The following is a 26693-nucleotide window of genomic DNA, read 5'->3' on the forward strand; positions in this document are numbered from 1 at the left end:
GTTATGTCCTCAAGGGGCGTTTACAGCAGAGCCCCGAGCACAGCCCCGAAATAAGTTTTAAAAACATACATTTACCGACCCAAGCGTCTCACACAGAGGCTCCGACACTGACAGGAGCACCAACCTCCGGATACAAAGAGACACGACGGATCCATTTTACCGGCCTGCATGGCGGCTAGCAGCTAGTTGGCATAACTAGCATTATTAGCATAGCTGTGGTGTGCTATGTGTATCCTGTAGACTGTATAAAAATAAGGTGTAGCCGTGGTGTTTCCGGTTTAATAGCACCGTGCTGGGCAGGTGACAGGTGTGTTGACGGTGTTTGTGTGCTCTGAAAGACGTCATGGCACGGATATAAAGTCACACAGCTGACGAACTAGCATGCTAATCCTACATATGGATGAGACCATATGTTTTACAGATATCACGGACAGAAACAGATGGAAAACGATAATTAGAATGTAAGTATAATATATATTACAATATTATAATAGAATTATAGAACTATAATTATGCCTGCTGCAAATTTGCACTTACATGCTTAGTGAAACTATTTCACATCTCCTGTCATAGTATCATACCCAGTGTACTGATACTGTTTGGACATTTTGAGGTTGAATTTCCATGTGTCCTTCTAAATGACAGGACAGACTGATGTTGACTGATATGGTGGTGGTTACCAGTTTACCCAGCGGCACCAATAAAGTAAAATAATTCAAACCAAAACTTCATATCTAAATCACTTTCAGTGTTGAGTAAACAAAAACAAATTGAACCCTCTTCCCCAAGGAAAAATACCCTGATCATCACTGACTATGTTTTTTTTTAATGAGGGCACTGTTTGTCTTCTATGCCCTGACAGGCAATATGTGTAGAAAATATTAATATTCAGAACGCATGAATTATTACTGTGCATTATACACACATACTTTCAAATATACTGTTTGCCCATGTGTCTTGTTCTTTCACTTAAATGTATGCATATCTGTCTGTTTGTTTCACTGCTCGTGTCTTTCTCTCTGTCTCTTCATCTTCCTCTCTGGCTCTCTGAGTGTTTGAACCCAGTTGGTGTTAAAGTCCAGTGGTAGTGAGCACAGCAGTTGGGGCTTCTTTTGTTTCATCCCTCTCTGAAATAGAGAGGTTAACATATCAAAAAGACTGCAAAGACCCTCTTTGTTTGTGTACATTTGTGTGGCGGGGCAGTGTGTGACCCACATGTGATCCAATACACAAAAACACACGCGCACACACACACACTCTATGCCCAACAGGCAAGTGTTTCCTGCTGCGCAGGCTGTTGCCTCCTGACTGTTTCCATCACAGAGCCACAGGCCTGTTTCTGCCCTGCTGCTCTGTCCACACTAAGCTCTCCGTGACTCTGATGTTGTGGACCACAGAAGAAGCCCACAGCTTAAGCCCAACACTCCCCCCCCCCCCTCCCCATCTTGTATCTCATCAGCAGCCAATGTTTATCAAGTCCGCCAGAAGTAGAAGTGAGAATTAGGCTGAACCCCTGTCTCTGTCCCTACAAAGAACTGCTTGACAGATCTTCTTTGTTATTTCAAACAGGTGAAAATTGAAAACAGTGTGATTATTCCCCACACTGGTACGTCCTTACCCGACCACATTCAGCCAGATGACACTCTCCAATGCATGAGTTTCAGGTGATGTAATGTTTTAATTGGATGTACAGCAACTCCTTTGCTAAAAATTTGATCATTCAGTTTCCTATCAGACTGATTGATTTTTTTTTTTAAAGAATCAGTCTCAAACAAGTGAGTTAAAAGACATTTCTCTGTTAATGAACATTTAATCATTTGTATTTCAATATTAAATAATAAATAAATTCAATAATGAATACATTTGAAAACAAATAAGTAACCTGTTCTTATCATTTTGGGGTTCCAAATCAGTTAACAACTGCCAGATCTGAAAAAAAGGTAATAGTTAATGTAATCAGTTAAATGTTACTTGAATCAGGGGTTCCTAAAACCTTTTAATGTCAGGGACCCCCCCCCCCCATACACACACACACACACACACACACACACACACACACACACACACACCAGACAACTGTTCTAAGGTAGGGACCTGGCAGTGGCAGATTAGGGCTGCAGCTAATTATTTTCATTATCCACTGACTTATTGAATCATTTTTTGATTAATCAAGTAAAAGCGTATCCTATCCATGTAAAATGGTGAAAATTGCACATCGACAGTCCAAACCTCAAAGATATGTTGCCATTATATAAAAGAGAAAAAAAGCAAATTCTCACATTAAAGACACTGAAGGGAGCAGCTTTTGGGTATTTTTGCTTGATATGTGACTTCAACAATGAATCAGTTGTCAAGATTGTCACTGATTAATTTCCTGTTGGCCAACTAATGGATGGACTAAACATCTCAGTAGCAGATGTTGAAACTCTTTGTCTCGTTGTTCTAACTTACAGAGAAAGATAGAGGTCAAAGCAATCTAAGTAATCTGAATCTGGTTGTAGATCCCCAGGAGGCCCATTATAGAGCCCTGGTGGACCCCACACCACAATTTGGAAACAATTGAGCTAGGCTATAATGTCCTTGTGCTTGTTTGACACATTTAACAGAGGAACATGCCTGACTAGAAGATGCTTGATTTGCTTGATTTGAGAAGAACACACTGTTATGTTACACTGCGCTGCATTTTCACATAAGAATAAGAAGCTTCTTCATGTTGTTGTAAAAGTCATATAATACAAATCCCAAATCTCAAGTCAGGTGCAAGTTCTAAACTTTTTATTTCAAGTCCTAAACAAGTGTTTATGTGCTCCTCACTAAATATAGAACCATTTTACTTTACTTTAATATTATGAACATATAACAACTGATACGTCTTAACACCTCAGCTAATGTCAAACAATAGGAGTAATAACATTTAAGTGAAGTTGCACTAACTGCTGCAACATAGTAACAGTATCGCAAGTTATAATAGAGCTTATTACTGTAAAACTGGCCTAATTAACTAACATAAAGCCAAGTCTTCATAAGATTAGAATTTATGACAGTGCAGTTGTATTGGATTGCATTAGATTGCACAGGTGTTCCTAATAAAGTGCACTGCCTCCAAACAATCCCCTTCAAGCATAGAGTTTGAGTGGGATTTCTTGAAAGACTATATGCTGTAAAGACAGAAGACTGCAAACTCACAGGGAAGGGTAGACATCATGACCCCATCCATTGGTAGTTTTCCAGTGTGTTTAAGGCTGTAGCAGTTGATGTAACTTGTGCGATGATGAGATTAAAGGATTTAACGGATTACGGTTAGCCCAGGAAAATGTGGCTACCATGTATTCCCATCTCCATTACCCCTTATAAAAAGCTAATGAGAGCAGCCAATTTTGCTCTTGCTCTGTGGAAAGTTAATGCAGAGTAAAGCCTGCCGGCGCTCATTTTCCTTAATGATAATCAGATATTAGCATTGGTGGGGTCACAAGAGTACCAGAACTAGAGAAGTGCCTTTAACATTGTGATGGAGGTACTGTTTACTCCAAAATGTTTGTATGACCGTAAAGTCATCATATTTATCTCTTAATGCAGGCTCCCTGCTCCATGACATGCAAAATAATTAGTTACCAGCACATGTAATTATAATTATGGACTAATTTCAGCATTATGACTTTGATCAGTCTTTTCATTCATCTATCTATTTGTACATTATCTCCAAAATCTCCATAAAATGATGTTCCTCATTACTCCAGTGAGAATCACACTGATTAGCATTTCCATTACTGCACAGAAAATGTTGGTTTTGTAATTTAACTCATCAGGAAGGTTCTTCTGTAAATAATGCTACTATAACAAGAGAAAAAAGCTTTAGAGATAAAAGTACAATCTTAAAATGTACTTTTATAAAACAATTTAATATAAAATATGACTGTCTGGATCCAAAGTAAAAAAAAAATGAAAAAAGTTGTAGTTTTTGTCTTATGAAAATAATCATTTTATCTTGGCTTGGCACTGCTTCCATGCAGCCCATGTTGTCAGGCCCCCGCTGGCCTTGTTTCACTGCCACTGCCATTGTTTTCATACAAATTGGGAGGAAGTGTGCCTGTGTTCTTGAGTAATATTTTTGGTAGGATATATTGGCTGGAATGTACAAGTGCTTTGTTATTGTGGGTAACAGGGGATGCAACAACAATTATATGAAACACAAAACAATCTCAGAATTTTAAGCGCATTTACAAAGTACATACACATGACTCCATCCATATTTGAAATGAAGCCTCTTCTTGCTTTTCGAAATTTCATTCAGAGATGAGTGAATTCATTCAGCATCCCAACCATACTGGTTACTTAGCAACTGAGAGCAACTTTATACTAAACTCTGCTAAAGGGAACAGAAGTGTATATTTTGTCACCAGAGCAGAGAGGCTTAGTGCACAAAGATCTCTGACAGTTAGTGCAGCGGGTGCATCACCTGCCAGAGTGACTCACATTCAACTGTGAGTTGTTCCAAAAAGTCCTCAAACCTAAACAAAACAGATTTTTTTTGGCATTGCCTTCCAAAGGACCCCAAAGGTGAGTGTTTTTTTATTTTGACACCCCTGTCATCAGTTTGTCAGTGCCTTCCAAAAACCATATTACAAAAATATTCATATGTGAGTTGTCTGTTTTGCAACCACAATGGTTAAAGTTTGGTTAAGTTAAGGCGAGGGGATATAATCATATTACATTTGCTCTTCTGTTTCCTTCTGTTGACCACCACAGGATCTGACATACTGGAGCCAAGCAGCAACCTCCGGGGCTGAAAAATGAAGCCAATGCAGAAGTGCCAAGAGCTGCAGTTCTTTGGATGGCCACTTGAGGCTCCAAAAGAAGGTCAATCCCCATAGACCCCCATATTAAAATGCCCACATTTACAGCAGAAACAAACATGTTTACAGCCTGGTGCAAAAAACAGTTTTGCTCTCTTTAGCTAATTTCCCCATTTATGACAGCTGTGCATGGGGTGAATTGTTTTATAACTCACTCATTTAAATTTTATTGAGCTGTAAAGTTATGCATGATTAAGGATGTAGCCGCTAGGTGGCTTGTTTCAGCAACCAGGCTTCATTCAGTCCACCTCAGCTCCACCGGGAGCTAGACAGAGTCAAGCACTGCCAAGATGGTGACGACCAGAGCCGCAACCTTGAGCTTCAAAACCGCTCTTCAGAAAGCAGTAGGTAACGTCACGGTGGCTACGTCCATAATTTTTACAGTCTATGACTGGACCTGAGGTCTAAATGTAAAAATAGAGGTTGATGTTGTCACTGTCAATCACACTGGAAAATGATTTACACAGCTGATTTCCACTAAAATTGACAGTTACAAATAGCAACAGGTTGCTGAAACCCTCACATTTCCTGAAATAGTGAGGACATCAATAGGACTGGATATCACTGTCCTCATCGGCAGCTACGGCCCTAGCAACAAGAGGTCACTAGTGAGGAAAGCAAAGAAATAGGTTGATTTAAATGTTTGAACAAACACTAATGCTGTTATTTTTCTAGAGGAATAATCTCAGTAGTGCAGGTAGGGCACGGCCGGGGTCAGTTTATGGGCCTTATAAATTATAAATTTGACTCAGTGATACTGAGGGGTGTGCATCAAGGTGAAGAAGGGGTCAAAAGAAAATATACTGTCTTAGAGTCTTGTTTTTTATATAATAATCACATCATACAGTCCCTTTGTAACAAGGCTGTGAGAGAAGCAAGAATGTAAGGACACAGTGATGTCTCCTGCTTTGTGCAGAGTTATTATTTATAGTTATTATCTTTTATTATTGTCTGAACATAAATAATCACCAATAAAATGAAAAGACTGCATTAGTCAATATTATTTTGGTGTAGTTTATTTTTTCATGCTGTTTATTGTATAGTAGATGTTTGAATGTATTTATTATTCTAGTTCTTAACATATCTACACAATGTTTCTTGTACTGGCTTGTTGCCGTCACACTTTGATGCAGGGGATCAATACACTTCATCTTAACGTCTCTAATCTTATCTTACGTTGAACACAACATACTAAAAAAGCCGATATTTCATTTCAGTCTAAAGACAAAGATGATTCAGGGTTATAAATACACCACGCTCATCTTGATTATACTGTTTGCCAACAAATCATGATGAACTTTAGTAATTCTGCTGTCTGCCTGCAAAGGTTCATACACGGTATTGATCATCGGGGGGTTGCCGGCTGCTTAAATGAGCATTAGAGAAAAAAAAAAGGAAGAAAAAAGACCAGCAAAGGCAACACAAGGCGACCATATGAACCCACTGACTCACATGTTGCCTTTGGAGACAGAAGGAATTATAATGCTAGAGCAGGGGATATGCAGCCACGGTGTTATGAAACAAATGCAAATGATCCATATAAATGAAACATTATATAGTATGTATAATATTCACTGAGACAGTATATGCACCGGCTTAGTGAATAAAATGCATTTAGTTTTCTAGCTATACTGAGCACAAAAAAAGTCAAATCTCCAAATATCTGAAAAGTTTGGTGGATAAAGAGAAAGACATCAAGTGGAGTTCTCTTCTTCTCAATGATCACTGAAAATGTCCTGAGTCTTATGACAATCTGTCCAACTTATGTCGCAAAACCTTCACCTGTCATTTCTCACTACGCTTCCCCTTCATCTTTAAGTGATGCTGTCGTTTCCATTTGTACAGGCTGATGCAGACACAGGCAGAAAAGAAATGGAAGGAAGCAAAGAAGGAGGGGAGGGAGACAGGAAAACGCTGTCGGTTTTTATTTGTAAAACACCTCGAGTTTGAGAGAGAACCGGCTCCACACAGAAGAGAGCGGTCATCTAAAAGGCTCAATTTTCAATAAGGAGCTGTTAAAGTGCCTTCGAATGAGACATTTCTAACCTCCCGCTGTCCGAGTGACCCGAGGAGCAGCAGACAACTGCGGTCGTAAAAGACCGGCGGTGAGTATAACTGACTTTATAACTGTGAACCGGGCCGTTATCTTTCCATGCTCTGCTGACTTCTCTTGGATGAATAAAAGTTAGCAAAAGACAGCCAGTAAGAGAGAGAGAGAGAGAGAGAGAGAGAGAAAACGGAGAGAGAGCCTGTATGATTCACTTCGAAAAACGTTCCTTATGAAACACCGTCGCTGTCAACTCCTATAACGGTCAAAGAACAAAAAAAAAAAAAAAATGCCATAGATAATTAAAACATAATTTTCAGGCAAGTCTACATTTCTGACAGTACAAACGGCTGTGAGAACCTTCAAGGCTATGAGCTAAGAGCATCTATTTTTAAAGAGCTCATGGAGTGAGGAGGGGAGGAAATGACAAGCATTATAAAAAAAAAAAAAAAAAATCTGATACAGTATATATTCCAAGCTGAGGAAATGGAAATCCAAATCGCAGCCTCAGCGGATACTGCATATATCACATATGGTATTAAATTTGGACTAATGATAATGGCGACAGGGGTGGACATGAACTCTGGTCCTGTACTTCATCATTTACAGACCACACAGCAAAACAGCCTCTGGACACACAGAAGAAAACTCCTGTCTTGGCACACACTGTCCTCTCTGGCAGGATCACTGTTTGACCCAAAGGAATAGAGAATACAAGTCCCAACCTAAAGATTACATAACATAGAATGATTGAAAATAACTAGTCCAACGGTCCGCGGCTATACGTTTCTCTAAGTATTGTGTTTTCTTATCCAGACTATTTGGAATTCTCTGCCTCCGTGTGATTATGTAAGTTTAAAAGAAAATGTAAATACAAATATTAAACGATGGCTGGGTTTGCTTTCTTTTTAGTTCTCTGAAGCCATAATCACCATCTCTAATGGTGTCCAGACAGAATCACCTGAGTTTGACCGCTGGAGCCAATGTACAGTATGTTAGCTATAAGCTAGTAACAGACATGTGAAAGTGTCTGTGGGAGTGTGTACGTTTATATGAAGCGGATTCATAAAAGCCCCAAAGTTGAAACATTTTCAACTCATGCAGATTCGTGCCACCCTGGGTGAATTTGCGCCTAATCACATCCTTTCTTACTTTGGATGTAATTGCTCCACGTCTCAAATTCGCTTTGTGTTCTGTCTGAACACACAGTTACAGTATGTCCACACTAAGCATCTTGTTCTTTCTGATTTGGATATCTGTCCTCAGTAATCCTCTGTATTTCTCACCAGATAATGAAGCTTTTGAAAAAAAAGCTTGAGACACTGGCAGCATGTTTTCCAGTTGGGTGGAGAAAATGATGACCTAAGCCTGGTTGGAGGCACAGCCAAATGTCATTTTCTGGGGTATTTGCTGAAATAACTGATATTCTCATTTTTCATGGAAGGACAGTCTTGTTACATGAAAGGATAAAAAAAAGGATAAAATAGAAAATAGAAATAGATCAAATATTCAGTAGAAATTTAATGTTCATATCAGTGACTGTATGAGGTGAGATCACTACAAATGTCACATCTTTCTCTTCACCTATTTTACCTCACTGTAACTATGAAAACATAAAAGTATCTGACTTCTCATATTCTACAGATTCTAATGACAGTAATCTGAAATTATGTTCTGTTTTGATTCACAATACATGTTGAGTGGTACTGTATCTAATCTGAAAGGAAAAATGCTTTCTGTTCATTGTGGATGATGTTCTTTGTGTTTGACTCCACACTTTAAATGTTGCAGTTGTGCAGAAGTTGACTTTTTTAGTAAATTTGAAAAATAAAAAGATTTTTTGTCTTTTTTATGACTCTAGAGTTATGAGCTGTCAAGACATGATCCTGTAACAGCTTTGAATTGCACTGCATGAGATAAGTGATATATATGAGTGATATATATATATATTTCAAGTTGTAATGACTGCTCATAAAATTGTCTTTCAAGTAGTTGAGGTCTGAACTACAGTTTGCCTGATCCTGCCGAGCTGGTAACTCAGAAGAGAAAGAATCAGCAAAAAGACTAGTGGCTGAAAGAAAATGTGACCGAATTTCATCATTTCATCATTCGATCCTGCGCTCATCACTCAACGTTAACAACTGCTCCTCTTTTATCTATTCACAGATTACACTGAAAGTATTTAAAGCTCTGACTTTAATCTCCCAGACATCATACATTTACCATTCCCTCTCATCCATGTTTAGGCACTCTTTAAAAAGTCCAATTCAGAACTCATTTTATTTTGTTAAATTAGCAAGGACCACATGCATAACATCAGTAAGTGAGCTTTCAACCAATTTACAAAAAATAAAAGACACAAAAACCATCACAAACAGCTCATTTCCAAATGTATAGCTAACAAAATGTCCAAACACACTGTATTAGTGGAAAAAAGAGAGAGCGTCCTAACTGAGAAAACTAACTGACCCACATGTATGAGCAGAGACTTGAGGAAAGCTGGTAGACTTTACTAAACGCTTTATATAAAATATTTCACTTCTTCCTTTTCTTTTCTTTTCTTTTCCATCATCTTTTACAACAGGATAGAGGATATTTCTGTCCCACAATGCTGGCACCAGAATTAGATTTCATCATATCCCAGTAAATTATAATAGAAAGAGCTGTGCTTGACAATAATACATGTTTTCAGTAAAAGTGATGCAAAACATATTTTTATTACATGTTCTCATGTGTAGAGTTAAACTGATAGAAGATGAATGAAAACTTTTACGTTATGTTAAAAGTTATATGGTTAAAAAAGTATGTTTTCCTATCATTAAAAGCTGCATTAATCACATTTTTGGACATTAGAAACCATAACTCTTAACTCTTAATTCAGTTCAACAGAGTTGTTTTTGGCCATCTGACAAATGTAAATCCAACATATATATATGTTAGTGTCTTTACAGGCTCTTAATCATATTCCTATCTGGCTCTTTAGCTGCTAAATGCTGCACTATGTTCACCAGCTATACCCGATAACTGTTTAAAAATGTTTGTAGGTGCAGCTTTAAAACATTTTATTGCTTCATTTTCATAAGAGTCACAAGATGAATCAAAATTCTGTTTATTTGCCTTTTCTGTCATGCTTTTATTTTCTTGCTGAATACTGTATAGTTTAATCTCTTCAGGCCTCTAAAAAAAACAAATCAAGTGAGACAAATCTGTCAAAGGAGAAGCACTCTTCAGATGAACTCCTATGATGTGAGGTCTCTTTGTGTTAAATCACAATCTAAAAATGTTTGAGAAGCCCCCGGGCAGCCAGCCTGACACACACTTCGATTTAAGTGAGACCGCAATGTTTTTTTTCCTTCCACCTGTTGATCCTCTAAATCCTGCTAAACTCTTACCGCCTTCTTCTCTCTGACACACACAAACACACTCACCTGTAAATCTTGTATCTGGTAGAAAATCCCTGCTGGAACCTCTCTCTGAACTCGGTGTACTCCGGACATCTGTGGAAAGGTCCCTTCTCTGACAGCAGCCAGTCCAGCTGCCCTCCGCTCTGCCTCGTGCTGAAGCCCCATGCTGAAGAGCTGGAGGGGGACGAGGAGGAGGAGGAGGAGGAGGAGGAGGAAGATGAGGAGGACGACGATGGGGACGACAAGGAACTGTGGAGCGCCTTCCCCCCGTGACCCCCGCCGCCCACTTGTTCAGCTCGGGCGGGCCACGGCAGCCATAGCAACACCCACGGCAACCATAGGAGCATCAAGGAGGACGCTGACCATCTAGTAGGGGAGGCTGAGCCATGGGAGCACCTCTCTCTTCTCATTGGCCAAGGAGTCGCCATGGTCCCGGTGGTGATGTACTAGGGCACCTGGGACCGGCATTTCTTCTGACAGTCACCTCCCGCTGGCCTGGAAAATAAGATACGGACGCATTTAAAAAAGAAAAATACTAATAAGAGGTTTATAGTTTGATAGTTGACAGACTTCCTGTCCACATATTGTGCTTACAGTCTAGAATTATAAAGGCAGAATAATATCCCAACAACAGCAATGTGATTATCTTCATGTCTGCTCTGAATGTGTACATCAAAGTTATTTTCTGCATGTTACATAACAAGACACACATAATTATACTTGTTAAACCATGAACGTTAATTAAGTGAAGACATTACAGTAGGCTTCATTTACACTTGTCATTACAAGTGTCTCACATCTGGATACAGTCCAAATGTAATTTAATACACTTTTATGTAGTCACATGCAGTATATGTGTCTCTGTTAGCCACATCCCAAATCTGATTGCAAATAAGGGTCAGTATTACTTCAAGCTCCAGAAGGTGGTGGTAATGAGCCTGAAGCTGCTTAAAAACATCAGAGGAAGAAAAGGTTTGAACCAGCTGTACTAAAAATCTCATGGATATGCATACACTAACGCCGACACATTGAAAGACGTGAGTCAGACAAACATTTTAGGGTCTTCACAGGCTCTTACTCACGCTGCTCCCTCACCCACACAGATCACTCAGTGGCTGCACAGGAACAGATCGACGCTAGCAGTAGGCGTAGCAAGTTACACCTTCTGGATAATTGAATGTATAAAAATCGCTGTTTTTTGGGTTTTTTTGTCACTGAAGCAGCTGTTTTCACCGGGGGGACAGTCCCTTTGGTTATTTCTATAGACTGGTTAGTGTGTAGTGACACTTATGATATCTGATAGATACCCAGTCTGCATAAAACATGAGAAGTGGCTAAGTGTAAATGGGGTCTTATTGTATAGCCTGTCAGCATGCATATAAACCTGATTTCAAGAATAAAAAAAATTTAAAAAATATATCACTCTCAGACTTGCCAGGCAAAGCAGACAGCTGCTTCTCATCTTTTGGATAATCTACATCATTTAAGCATAACAAAAACTGAATGTTTGCCCCTTAATAATAATAATAATAATGCTTTACACTGGAAAACACCACCATTGGTTTGTTTCTGGGTCTCTGAGTAAAATAGGTTGGGGGAATGTGTGTGTATGAGGCCCCTCTAGCAGGCTAGTTCAGCGCTGTCATCAAAATATAATGTTCAATTGATTCCAGTAGTTACTTTGCCATAAAGTGTTGGTTTTTGTATCCACTGTCTTTCAGTTCGCTTCACCTGCTTCAGTCAATGATTGCCACAGTTTCTCAGAATGCCTTTAGATAATGCCCATACTGTAGAATGATTGTAAACTAAATGCACTTAACTGCAAATCCAATTTTAATAACGTAAAAAAAAAAAAACATAAAAGCAGGTGAATGATTGTTTCTTATTCATATCTACCAGGTGGATTGTCAGCGGTTGTTCAAACTCTGCATGTAATTACATGCAAATTCGTTTTTATCATCTGTGTAATCACTTGTTGTCAGAATCATTTCAGCCAACCTCTTGGTTCAGTGGTGGTATTAGACAATATTCACCTTGGTGACACGAAATGACAGCTGGTACTGTTGATCCTATAATGTACACTAAACTGCAGGTGCAAGATGGTTTCATACTTCTTATTCTAACTGGAAGATAAAGAACATTTAAATCTGCTCATTTTTAGATGCAATTTACAGTTGACAAGTAACTGAAGTTAGAAAATATACATTTCAGAAAAACATAAACTATTAAAACTGGTGATTTAGATTCTTTTTCTTCAAGTATTCACAAATACATATGTTTGATCCTTTTGGCATGGAAGTTCATTCTCAACCTGGGGAACAGTAGTGACTAAAAGTGCTTAATTCAAGGTCCATTTATTACTCATGCTACCACCGTAAGCATCCTCCAGAGACTACCTCACATGGCTGGTATGTTGAAATATCTAACGCCCCAAAGTCTTCAATTCATAAGGCATCAACACCTACCACTAAAAATTCAACACCTTAAGATCTCTGCTGGTACATCCTACAGACAGGACCCAGTGGAGAGGAAGAATGGACTGCATGCAACAGCTGTGAGAAGCATTTCATGAAAGAAACATCAAGAACCCTGGACAAGAGACTGAATGAACCCCTGAAACATCTGTTAAATGAACAGCAGATCTACTCACTGACAGACATCTCGCATGTGAAACAACCAAAAATTGTTCTAATTTTGGCAGAAAATCACCTGGAACCCAACGTCCATACTAAGCAGCTTTTAGGGCCTTTTAGTAGAATGAATCATGTTTTTGAGCTGTGCTGCAGAATAGAATATTTTTGCTACTGTACTGTCAGAGAAATATTCTCCTGCAAACAGAAAACAGACACAGTTTTCTACAAAAACAAATTATCATTGTTTAACTGATTAGTTCTAATGATCAGTCTAGAATGAAGCCTCCACTTCCTGTTATTGCCAGTGCATTTGGCCGTTTATCTATAAATTATGAATTATGCAGAGCCAAATAATAAAATTGACCCAGGACTGCAAGGTCCATAGCTGTTTCTGTAATGCTACTGAAGCGGTTTCAGATGGATTTTCATGTCATCATACTGTATATAGTGCTATAATGGCTCTGTGAAATGTCAATAGGAGTTAAATGCACTTTTCACATTGAACCTTGCTCGAACCATAAGTCTGAGTAGTTCATGACTTTAACAAAAGAGCATTCTCACTGTCATCAAAGCACTTTGCAGTGATTGCTAGTATGACTCATACATATGACTTTGAGACCAGGACGCATCATTGTGTCTCGGTAATGTGACAAAATTACACAGTTGCTCATAATGAAGGTGATCACAGTTATGGAGCTAAGTGGTAAAGGTTAAAATAGAAAAGACTTGAATAATTCAAACTAACTTTGAGGCGTACATGTAACATGCAGAGTGAAGAATGTGCAAAGTGACACTACAGTGACGTGCGTCTGCTTCCAGTTTCTTGATGCCTTTGTGTGTTTGGACTAGAATGTCATCACCTGCCTTCATAAATATCAGGCTTGTTAGCAGCACAAACCAAACACATCAGCACAAACCACACTCCAGCTCGAGTGTGGACTCTCGGTATCTGACGCCAAACTCCTCTTCCTCCTCCTCCTCCTCCTCCTCCTTCAAATGTTGCTTTTATTTAGTCAGATGCCCTTCAGAAAAGTACAGGCTTGCTGTTCATTTCACTGTTAATGACTTGCAGTAGTGCTGGGTGGAGTCCTTTGGGACAAATCAGCCTTTCAGAACGGTTATGTAAAGTAGTGGAGAAGATGCTTTAAGTGGATTGGGATCCTAAGTATTCCCTGTTTATCTTACAAACAAATTAGAGAATTAATTTCAGGTGGATAAATGCGGGCTCTGACATGAAAAAACAATACTCAGGGCGCTGCATTCTTAATTTTCGCTCGCTGCACCCAGAGATTACTGCAATTTGAAAAAGCAATTAGCAGTCATCTGTCAAACGAATGTATTTATGCAACTAAAAGCAAGATGAAAACTTGATGAATGGGATGCTGTGCTGCTGCTGTTTTCATGTACTGCATGCAGGTGCAAATTAAAAATATGCTGCCTTCCTTTTGTTATATATATATATATATATATATATACACACACACACATATATATATATATAAAATAAGACTGTATGCCAGGCTAGGGTGTCTGTTTGATACGTGTAAAAAATACACCAAGGAAAAGTCTTGAAATGTAGGAAACACTTTTAAAATAGGTACAGGGAAGAGAAAGCAATTACAATAGCTCGCCTTGTTCAGTCAACTCCTATGAGAGCACTGCAACCACAAGTCAGTCCTATGACATAATATAGCTGGAAGTGTCTCTGAGAAGAAACTTTATTTTGTAGAAATCACCCATAACGTCCAGTAGCACCCAGTAAAAACTCACTGTACTGTCTTCACTGACAAGCAGGAAAATGACAAAAACTGTCTCACAATATACAGTATATCTGTGTCCTCTGATTATATTAGAGCACGACATACATTGTTTCACAATTATGTAAGATAAGCTAACAAAACAAAATAGCATCTAGGATCATTTTTACAGAACAAAGACAAAAAAAATTGGATTTGAGATGACTGATGAAAGGAAAAAGAAAGGATGGAACAGTGAGGATGAGGGAGGGGAGACAAGGAGAGAGGAGAGCACTGAGGAAAGAATCTATAGAAGTGGAAAATGAAAAGGAGAAATGTTCGGAGGGAGAGACGACGGTGAGTATGTGCCATATATAGTACAGCACAATACCTTCACTTCTTTCAACTGTCCTTTCTTTCTTTCCATCTTCTTTCACTGGCCTTCTCTCTGCTCTTCATCTTTCTTTAACTCTTTTTCTCTCATGCGTTTTACTCTTAGTCGCTCTCTTTCTGCTATCTCTTCCTTCTCCTGCTCATCTTTGTAAAACGCAGCAGCAGTTAAATCCCAACAGTTTAACTTCTTTGCCTGCTTTGCAAATAAACTACAATGTGAAACTGTAAATTTGATGCATTCTGTTCCCAGTAGTAGCTATTTCTTTCCCCTCTCTCTTTATGTATATATATATATATGGGGCAGCTTATACATGTTGTTCAGAACCATTGCAGGAATTGCAATGGTTTCCCGCTCCAAGGAGCCGCGAGATTTGCCTTTCAAATGAAGTTCTGCAACTTCTTAAAGCGCTACCTCTCGCAGAAATAAGAAATATACCCATAACTGCCAGACCTCCTTTTCCCGCGCTCCTCTCCTGAGACTCCCCCCGCTAATTATGAGATGCATAAAACATGCTGCGAATGTCAGCGAGACAATGGGGGGAAATTGTGAATTTTTAGACCTGACATTTAATGTTCGCCTTGCATTATTCACACACCCTTTGCGTATTTACCCTTCTCTCTCTCTCTCAACTTGGGGAGGAGCAGGAGGTAAGGTATAAAAGGCACGAACATCTCCATCCATCGGGAGGGAGGGAGGGAGGGAGGGGAAGAGGGGTGTGAGGGCCAAAAATCGACCCCACATGTCGTGCTTAAACAACATCTCAGAGACGACTGCCGAGTCAGGGGGGAGTCGGGGCTTATGTTTATTGGATTTTTTTTTTTTCTATCGCCTTCACCGAGCTTAGCGCGCATCGAGTGGGTTGTAGCGCCGTGTTTACACAAAAAGGGAGAAAGGAAGAGGGAAAGGTGGGAAATGAGAAACACTGGGAAAGCTGGGGAGCGGTGACGGAAAGACGAGGGCGGGAGAAAACGAGTGCAAACAGACGTATTGGCAGATCTCACAGACAAAAGACAGGAGAACATTGAGCAAGGAAAAAAAGGGAAAAAAAAAAAAAAAAAAGCGGCAACTCGCGCTTTAAAACTTCCCTCCCTGCCGCCAAGTGACCGAGCCGAGAGCTGAGCTGAAAGCGGTTTGACCTCCTAACTCATTTAAGTAATTCATGCTTCATTTCAGTAGGCAGAGAATTATGTCGGGAGGTTGCTGCCCCTCGCTTTTCTCCTTTCTGAGTCAGACGAAATTACAACCTTCATTTTTCTCTGCAGCGGAGAACATGAACCTGCAGCAGAATTCATCAGCTCACTATCTGTGTACTGCAATTACCGTGACTGGGAATGCTTATTGGATCTGACACACATATGTGTTTCATGTCCGTTTGAAGCTGTGGATGTGCAGACTTGTGTTTCTGTCTTTGTGTGTGCTTGTGTGTGCTTGTGTGTGTGTGTGTGTGTGTGTGTGTGTGTGTGTGTGTGTGTGTGTGTGTGCATATGCTGCTGAGCACCTGGCCGGGCCCTTGGCAAACAGAGCAGGTGGAGGTCCATCAGCATTAGAGGCCAGCTGTATTCCTCAACCCCAGCAGCTCACTACTCACCTCTCAGCATTTATGCGAGTCAGCAGCAATAGCCGGCCAGCTGTACACCTGCTCTACCCCCCCCGCTCCCCTCTGTAATTCTGGCTCACCGCACACCGAGGCTTATGGGAAGGAAGGAAGGAGGAAGAGGGAAAACTGAGAGTGACAGAGAGAAGAGAAAGAGAGAGAGAGGGAGCTGGACGAACACTGGCAGAGGAGGATTGATGCTACAGGAAGGGGATGACAGTCGAAGAGAGACAAACAGGGAGGTTAAGAGAGAGTAACAGAGGGAGAGACGGATGAATATAGAGGAAGAGACAAAAGAGAGAGGAATAGAATGGCAGAGACAGAGAGAGAGGAGCCAGATCTACATTTTGATGTGGGCTCAGGCTTTGGGGGTGTGAATAGCAAACGAGGTGGATGCCAGGTTGTTGAAAAGGACAAGAGTTTGCCAGCTGCTCCTGTACATATATATATATAATATATATATGCGGCTCTTTTATTCACAGTCTGTTGTTTTTTTTATTTTTAGATTTCTTTTTATTACATCAGAAATGTAAATGTTTGCCCTAAAGGCCAGAAAAAGGCACAGCAAAGTTCATCCTCACATCCATGCATATAAAGGCAGAGCTATAAAGGTTTACAAGTATACAAAACAAACAAAAACTGCAATCTTGTTGGTAATAATCCTGATAAACGAAGCTCACATTCACCAGCTTGAATCTCTTATTTTTGAGTGTGCATACTGCCAGCATGTCTTTCGCATTAAGCAGATAAAGTATGTGATGTCTTACTTTCTGTTGAAGTTTTGTTGTCGGGGAAAGGGCAGATAATACTGTTACATCAGTGTTTATTGCCGCTGCGGTGTTTTCTGCTCTTTCCAGGGAATGGGGTTAATTGCTGGTGTTTGAGACTGTAAGCACATGCTCTCTGCATGCTTTATATTTATATTAGTTGGCAGCGCTTCACATACCAGCCTTCGCTTGTGGTGTTTTCCATTTTTTTCTTGGTACAGATTATCGGCAGAGTTTATGCCTATTTTGGGAAAAGGGTTGTCTGTTCCTGAAGGACTGTTTTTTCTGATGTGTGAGTGCCTGAGTGCATTGGCAACTAACACTCTCTATCAAAAGTACATCTAAATTTCTCTATCTTGGACACTGCTAAATTTTGATAAATATGTTGTTTATTTTTGCTTTGTGCACCTTATACAGCGTATCCCTTCCATACAGGAGGAGCATATAATGACACAGGTCTGCTAAATATGTGTTCAACCCACGCTGCATCTATTCACATGAGACAGCTGTCAAGGTTAATCTCTGGTTGTCAGTGTTAGCAGACTCCAGAGTTACATTAAGTAACTGTTCAACTTAAAGCGTAGGTTTACAACTTTTCAAATCTGTCTTAAAGCAACAGTCAGGTGTCCATATGAACAGTGAAAGAGGGTTTCCTTGCAATAATCATTCCTCCTGTTCATACCGGCTATTAAAAGATCACCTTCAAATGAGCTTTCAATGTCAGTGATGGAGGCCGAAATCCACAGTGTGTCCTCACAGTCATTTAAAAGTTGACATGAAGCTTATATGAGGCTTCAGCAGTCTTTTTAGCATCAAATTCCCTCCTTGTCTTTCCTCGGACAGTGTTTCCCTGTCGAGCTGCAGTGGAGGTATAGTAATAAAAAGAGGGACTGTGGCACTAAAAAGACTTTTAGTGCCACAGTCCCTCTTTGGCACTAAAAGTCTTGTGGCTAGTATATTTCCAGCTTGCGGTGAATTCATAATCTGCAAAAAAAAAAAAAAAAAAAAAAAAAGATATATATACCCAACTTATTTTGCCAAGTTTGTTTTGAAAAAAAAAAATCACTTGCGAAATGCCAATATGACTTTCAAGATGTCATCAACTGACAAACAGAATAATAAAACAAGACTCATGCTCTGATGTATTTATTCAAACAAAAACAAAACATAATTAAAAAAATGCTGAAAACCAGTGACATTATCTGGCAGTGTGAGGAGATAATTTGACTATAAATATTCTGACAGAGATTTGACAAGTTTGGATGGAACACAAAATCCATCCAAGTCTTCCCACTCAGAGAAGGCAAACAGAGACACTCTTGGCCCCGACGTATCAGTACTCAGCATCTCTTTACAAGCTTGCTGCAATCTGTTTGTATGAAATTAAGCAACTTCAACTCATCTGCGTCTTTTTTTGGGGAGCTGGCGGAGAGTTTTAAAAGCAGCTTGTTGACAAACCTCAAAAAAAAAAAAAAAAAAAAATGGAGAGAAACTACATGATTAAAGCAGGGAAAAGGTTAACCGGTGTACTGGAGCGAACTCCTACATGGAGCTGTCAATATTTTATGAGGCCTTCTCAAAACCCGCAGAGACGATTAGGAAACCTGGGCTCCACCCACTGAGCTCGCCTCACTTTTTTGCTTTGAGATGTGAAATCCCAGGGAAGAAGAATGATTAAGGATGTTTTGATGTATTCTGCTATTAAAAAAAAGTGTGACTGGATTAATCATCTGAGAAGAAATGAAAGGGGCATGGCGGGGCATCTGATTAAAAGAAAAAGAACAAAAAAAAAAAAAAGGAGAAACACATAATCGGCTTTTTCTCAGACTAACAGCGTCTATAGGCTGAATCTGTGTCTTTGAACAAGCAGGTGGTAGGATACACCAACCCCCCTACAGAAACACACACACACACACAAATACATCTACACACACAAGCACGGCTGAATTACATAGCAGCAGAGTCGGTGCACAGTGTAATGGCGATAATGTCAGGAGACGCACACTGATGGGCTGCGGCTGGAAACTGGAACCCTGACAAATTATATGCTGTGCTGGCTGTGTGCATTCATTTAGTCTGTGCAGTACATGTTACATGCGTGTGTATGCGTGTGTGTGTGTGTGTGTGTGTGTGTGTGTGTGTGTGTGTGTGTGCGACTGTCTTATCAGTGCGTTCTTTGGCCAATATCCAGCTAGACAAACAAAGAGCCATATGGTCAATTAAGGCCCATCAATACCTCTGTTAACATCTTTACCGGCTGATAATTAAGAAAACAACAGCCTGTCAGCAGCACGCTCTGCTGAAAGTCATATTACCCCATCTCACGTATCCCACCTGCTATGTAGTGTGAGGAACACCTTTCTTAAATCGTTTTGTTATAATAAATCATGAGTCAGTGTTTGTGTGTCAGCGTTTTACAATTATCTATCAAAATTTTGCAGAAACAGATTTTCTTTTCTGGTGAGCTCAAAATTATGACATCACATAACATAATGAGACTGAATGTGGGGGTTTAATGCAAAGCTACTATCTCTATCTGTTTATGTCACAATAATATCTGTATATAATAGGATGAAGCCTAGATGAATGTGTATATGGTAAAGCTATTGACAAAAAACAGAAGGTTAAAAAGGAAGGTTGTGAAAGCAGTAGGAGAAGAAGTGAGCTTGATGTGTCTGTGTTATTTACAAAAACTTTAAAAAGCTCCCCTGGTCCATTCGCCTGCACTTTTGAGACGGTCCTTAACTTTCATGATCCAATCACATTCCAACTTTTCTAAACCTAAAGCAGTGTATTGAGTGATTGAAGATGTATTCTTGTTGATTCTCACAATGAACTGCAGTAAGAAAACAGCATGAAAAATATTGAACGGAACACTGTTTTGTTTGTTTGCTTTCTGTCAGCTTGGTCTTCAGCTTATTGGGACTTGGGCTCGTCTCAGTTCCCGGAGCTGAACTTCCTCAGACTGACTTAATTGGTTTCTACTACAAACCTACAGCTACTTTTGGATCTTAGGCCCAAAAAACAACTAAAAGACAAAAGCTGCTTTGTAACTAAGCTTAAGACAGAAATGTTTTTCTTTTTTTTCTGTCCAGCAACAAAGATATGCTAACACTAAGCAACACTACCAGACTAACAAAGCACATATAATAAAATTCAAAAGGACATTAGTGCTACTTAGGAGCTCCCCGGGCCAATAAGTTAATAGACAAAAGATCAATAAGATCAATAAAATAGATGCATACTGTATATATAGCATACATATACTGTATGTTCTGTCAAAAATGATTCATCACAAAAAAACACGAAAATGAAGTTTCAAAACACAAAGGACACTTTCTGTGGAGCATCTGAGCACCTTCATTCAACACACTTTTACTGAATACACTATACAGTGGGTGACCTTCAAACTGAAGTATATCGAGCTCTTCTCCTGATTCTTTCCTCTGAAACCTTTTCATATGAATCAGGAGCTTAATAAACTGCAAACATAATGTCAGATTAGACTGACGGTGATCTTCTAGACTCCAGCTGAAAACACCATGTTTTCTCTATGCAGTCTGATTAAAACAAGAATAGAGGCACGAACACTGCCCAGCACTCCCAAAAAAACCCTCAGCGTCTCAGTGAATGCTGTGTTACAGCCTCATTCATTAGTCCTCTGGAACTCTGTTGACAGGTATTGAAGCAGTACTGCAAGAAATAATGAAAAACTAGTCGACTGGAATTTTAAAACCGCAATCAGTTGCAAGTTACTGATTACCTGCCTAACACCTGTATTAAGAGTCAGGGAAACAATCTGATTTTCATCAGTTACGTCCGGAATCATTGCTCCTTAAATGTATTGATGATGGCGTAAAAAGGTTTGTGTAAAGTGCTTATCATATCATCAGGCAAAATTACTGGGCTTGGTGATCAGCTTAGTTAGAACACTAGCCACTCTCTGTCTTTCCATCGGTCCATCCATTATCCCCTTCCTCCTTCTTTCCATACAGTGCTTTCCCCTTCCTCATTAGCTCCCATCCTTTCTCCCCGTTTCCCTACCATGCTCCTCCTCCTCCTCCTCCCCCTCCTCCCTTCTTCATTTTACACAAGCTGCTCACTACTGAGTCTATCAGCATCTTAAAGTCTCTATATGCATACCGCAACATCTCCTTTATTAGTTGCTAGCTAGTTTAATCCCCTCCAAATTGGTCCACACAGAGTCAGCTGGGCTTCTGTTGATATTCTGCCAGCAGTAGCAGAAAGCAAATTCTGGTAATTGAAAGGACCATGGGGGATGGGGAACTCAAATTACACGCACCATACAGCAATATAGGCTTACCCCAGGCTATGTTTGGAATATACTTGAGATTCACTTATGTCAGTATACCCATGTGCATAAACAATCTGTTTTCCTAAAGTCATGGTAACGATGCCGAGTGGTCACTCATAAAACATCCCAGAAACCACTTAAGACGAGGTCCTGGGAGAAATCGCCTTAAGAAAAAAAAAAAAGTAAGAAAACCGAATGAGCAGCAGAATGACAATATAAACATAAAAATATTTCAAGTGCTCAAAAGAGAAGCAAAGTACACTATTGCTTCATTTAAATTATTTCTTAAAGCTGCACAAATGAATAATTAATAAATAAACACAATGTATTTAACTGCAGCTTGCACCTTTTTGTTACCTGCCCAGCACCAAATGGCAGACAGACAACGTTAGCGGCTAGCTACTGTACATACTGTTGTATGTACCACAACAGCGAGGCCAGTCCTATAACTGCATCTGTCCATCACTGACTGAGTGATGAAGTTACACCATTGGTCAGCCAAAGCCAAGTATCCCAGAATGCATTTTGCATTCAGCCAACCATGAATGTATAAAGAGCAACTGACAGAACTGGCAGAGATTAAGCTGTGGGACTGTTAATATGTCACTTTATTGAGTTTTAATGTTTTTCAGGGGAGAAAGAAACCATTTAGATTCCCAATATGTGGCCAGTTTATCCAAATAACACCTATTTGAGAAGAGAGGATCTGTGCACTGTCACCAATGTATGCTGACGATGTCCAAGCCTGATGGTAACCAGGTGATTTACAAATTAAAAGCCCTCTAGTGTTTCAGACACGGTGCAGCCAAATACTGGGTTTTGACCTAGTCTTGTTTTTGGAGTCAGTGTAAGCCAAAACTGAACTAGAAGTAGTTTGGACATTTATCAGCTGGCCAGAAAAATATCCTCAAATGAATGTGATGTATTCTAGGTGTGTATATAGCCATAACAACTTAATGTAATAATATGTCAGTGTTGTCTTTTTAGCTTGTTTCACTGCCCTCATGTGGCCAAAAAAGGGAAAGAAAAATCAATACAGCTAAAAAAAAAAGGAAAAAAAAAATCTATGCAGCTTTAAAAAGTAATGCTTTGTGTGTGTATTTTGTGTATTTCCACAAACAAAACAACAAAAAGCTTGCCAGCCTTGTTTCTGTTGTTTTCATGCCTCATTTAAACTCTTTATAATGCCAACTAGCAAGGTTTGCCAGCTACCTTGAAATTAGCTGAATGAAAAAGCCTGAAAATGATGACTGTATGGGTGACTGAACCCCTAAACTTTTGTCCCAGTACACCAGCTCATAGAGGAGACATAATACATCAAAATTCAAATGTCATGCCATACATGGTATTATCATAGCTGCTAATTACTGAATCACCCCAAGCTGATGCTAAATATAATCCATGCTGCCTGCATCCACACAACAGACAGTGAGCTCACAATGTTAACAAGCTCGTAGCGGAGCCTTACACAGCTGAGTAAAATCTTTACGTATACAAACAGTTGGCGGATAATTGAGCGAGCATCGGGCCCCTTGTGGCCGATCAGATGCTTACCATTCTGGCCACGTAGGCTAATAGGGCAGCCATGCAATTAGCGCTGGTCTAAATGTACCTGTAATGATTATTCCCACTACTACACGGACAAAAGGGCTTTGACTGAAAACACTAACTAGCCACAATGTCATAGTGGTAATGACTGGACTGACACACATAATGCTGGACAAGCTGATTCTTGATTCAATGCTCCAAATAGAAGCCGCATTGTCAGCCAAACACATCCATTAATGAGCTTATGATAGCTTTTGTTTACACACAGCTGTGTGAGTGGATGAATGTACAGATTCAGGCTCTATAGAGGAGCTCCTTAGAGAAATATAAATGGATACACTCTCACTAAGCAGCCACCACAGTATGAAATTAGGATGTTACTGGAGTCAAGAGGTTAGCTTTTCATCCGCAGATGAATCCACTGATTGATTTTGTGCAATTATTTGCCTTTGTTATTGCGCTGCTGATAGATAATGGCATATTTCATGTCAGTTTGAAGGTTGATTTGAGGTTGATTGATTTTGGAGGTGCTTCAAATTCATATTAATATAGACCCCCCCACCCCCCCCCCACCCCCCTTCTGATAATATTTGAACTGCCTATGATACTGTAATTTGTGACAGCAGCCAAGCAGCAGTAGCCACAGTTTGAACCGACAGTGTCCATTAATCAGCTTTGGTCAGTTCTGCTATCTGCCAATACTGCTAAATTGACAATAACAACTATTAATGAGTAGAATAGCCGAGGGCGCGTCCTATTTGAAAGGAAATCCATAGACAAACTAACAGCTGGTCATTTACACACAGACTGGATAGGGTCACTTACAGCCATCACAAGCTTCCTGATAGTCTGACATGCATAAAGGACACGCCAAACCTACTTACTTAAACAAATCCACATCTCACACTCTGTTACACACATGCAGTCATTCCGGTCCATAAAAAATAGAATAAAGCTACTCTGGCAGTCATTTAGCCGGTGTTTGTTTGTAGTATTTTTCAAGCCAGCCACAACAAAAGGCTGCTAAAGCACTGTTCATCAACAAATCCATTAAGCTATTAGTACAATCAGTGCCAATTAATTGTACTATTAGAATAGTTAGTACTACTGACTGGAAATCTTGGTTCATGTCAGAGGAATACTCTAAAGGAACAGTTGGCTATTAACTGAGCTGGCTTACGGCCTATCAGAGCATTGCCAGGCAGGCCATATGTGGGCTAATAGGCCAACCATGGTGTTAGAAGGAATCCTGTGATAGTGGTGTTAAATAGTCCCACTTGCCAAATTGTCTTGATCCACATGGACCCGGAAACACAGGTTGACTAACTCTAATTCCAAACACGCACTATATCAGTTCTCCATAACCTTAGCCACATGTTTATGGAGGGCAGCCGTTTTATGCTGCTGTGACCAGACACTGTATACATGCACATAAAGCTAGATGTGAATAAGAATGAGAGGCAAATTAAGAGAGTGAGATTTGCATGGTTCAAGGGGACATTACTTTCCATCAGTAACTTGGGCTTAGACGGATTACTGTTTTCAGAGAAAATGACGGGATTTAGCAGGTTCATCATATAGGAATCATAACATATCCAGGGGTGGAATGTAACTAAGTGCTTACTTAAGTACAAGTTTGAGGTACTTGAACTTTTTCTGCTACTTTGTTATCTCATTTACACCTGGCATTAAAATGCAATCTGTATTGGATAAGTGTCCGTAACCACGCCGTGTTTGTTGACAAGTCTTCCAGCTGCACCCAGCTAATTTGCATATTGAGATCTGAGACCCATAGATGAGATGTTATTATTATTATCCAGATTATACATCCAGATCACCTGTTAATACCAGGTGTAAATGGGGCCTGTAATTCTGCTGCACTACATTTCAGAGGGAAATGTTGTATTTATACTCCACTACATTTATCTGACAGTTATAGTTACTGCTTACTTTCCACATTAAAATTTAGCATACAAAATATATGATCAGTTTATAAATTATGGTTATAAATTAACAAAAAAGCACTAAATATAAAGTAGTCAAGATTGGGGTTTTTTTTTTTCAGAATAAGGATGCAAAATGAGTTCTTTTATTTTTGACACTTTGACAAGTATAATTTAATGATGATACTTTTGCACTTTTGAATGCAGTACTCTGAGTTGGAGTACAGTATGTTTATGTTATGGTATTGCTTCTTTTACTTAAGTAAAGGAACTGGATACTTCCTCCACGACTGACGATATCAGATACCATATTTAGCCAATTTTCTATTTTATTAAACAATTTATATATTTTATTTGTAATATGTGTAAATGAATTTGCATGTTCATGTCTGACTAAACCTAAGCAAACAGCAGATTTTGTATATTTTAATCTAATTTATTAATTTAATCATTTCAGGTTAGTTAATTAATTACTTTGTGACTCTTCATAATTAATTTGCATTCTGACCTTTAAATGCTTTGGCCTTGATTAAGCATCACCACGAGGCCATCGGGATTCTGTTTTTTTATTTAATGTTGGATCAAAAGTGCATTATAATCCAACATTTTCTTACATATAATGGATGCCCCATTAAATGAGCCAGAGTTTATGGTCTTTGGTCACATTTGCGCTGACAAGGGCTATGCTATCCCTTTTAAGGCCATTTCACAGGGTAAGTAATGGCTGCCCAGAAGTCATTCATCTTCAATAAGTGGTGAGCAGGCAGGTGGAGAGCAACGGGCCGTCTGGCAGATATAGAGGCAAGTGAGTTTGTTCTGAAACTGTCATGTTTATGCTCATTCAGCACTCGCCCACACAGCTGCTCAGAGTTTAATCAGAAGTTTCAGGAGAACAGAAGTTTCTTTGCGTTACCCATGAAATGACGCTCAATCGCGGAAAGCGTCAGTAACATATAATAATAAAGTTTAGCTGTGCTGTGTCTTCTTATTCAAATTATATAAGCTTAATTATATAAGCTTAACTCTCATCTCTGTTATGGCAAAGAGTTAAGGAGTGCAAGAGTGGGTGAATCACTTCAGAACTTTATTCACATAACCTTATCAAGTAGTTAGAAGTACATTTATTTAATCCTATCAGCTATGTATTTAAAGATGCACTTGTTCTGTATAATGACATGCCATTTTAGCTACAGTAACATCATGGAGTTGAAAACCAGAGAGGTAGAGAGGCCACAGATTCACCATGGCTCCCCAAATTGAATTTTGGTGTCAATATGACCAGTGGCAGGAAATCTTCACAGAACATAGGATGTTGAAAATTGAAACAAGTGTCTCCTTCACAGCAGAGTCAAAGCTTTGCCTTGATAAATTCTGAGTCACCAACACTGGCTGAGCCTCTGTACAACCTTGTTTCATCACTAACTCTATCACCATGCATGTTGATATTAGACATTGGTTG

General features: G+C 39.4%; 1 protein-coding gene across 2 annotated transcripts in view; it reads right to left on the reverse strand.

Annotated features, from left to right (window-relative positions):
* brinp2 (bone morphogenetic protein/retinoic acid inducible neural-specific 2) overlaps positions 1–26693 on the reverse strand; it is a 192713-nt gene that overhangs the window by 127992 nt on the left and 38028 nt on the right. For both annotated transcript variants that reach the window (XM_044367724.1, XM_044367725.1), the window contains one exon: positions 10329–10799. In XM_044367724.1, the coding sequence (XP_044223659.1) occupies positions 10329–10732 (404 nt within the window). In that variant the 5' untranslated portion in view covers positions 10733–10799. The remainder of the gene's footprint in view (positions 1–10328; positions 10800–26693) is intronic.

This window comes from Thunnus albacares, chromosome 12, assembly GCF_914725855.1.
Source record: "Thunnus albacares chromosome 12, fThuAlb1.1, whole genome shotgun sequence".
Lineage (NCBI taxonomy): Eukaryota > Metazoa > Chordata > Actinopteri > Scombriformes > Scombridae > Thunnus > Thunnus albacares.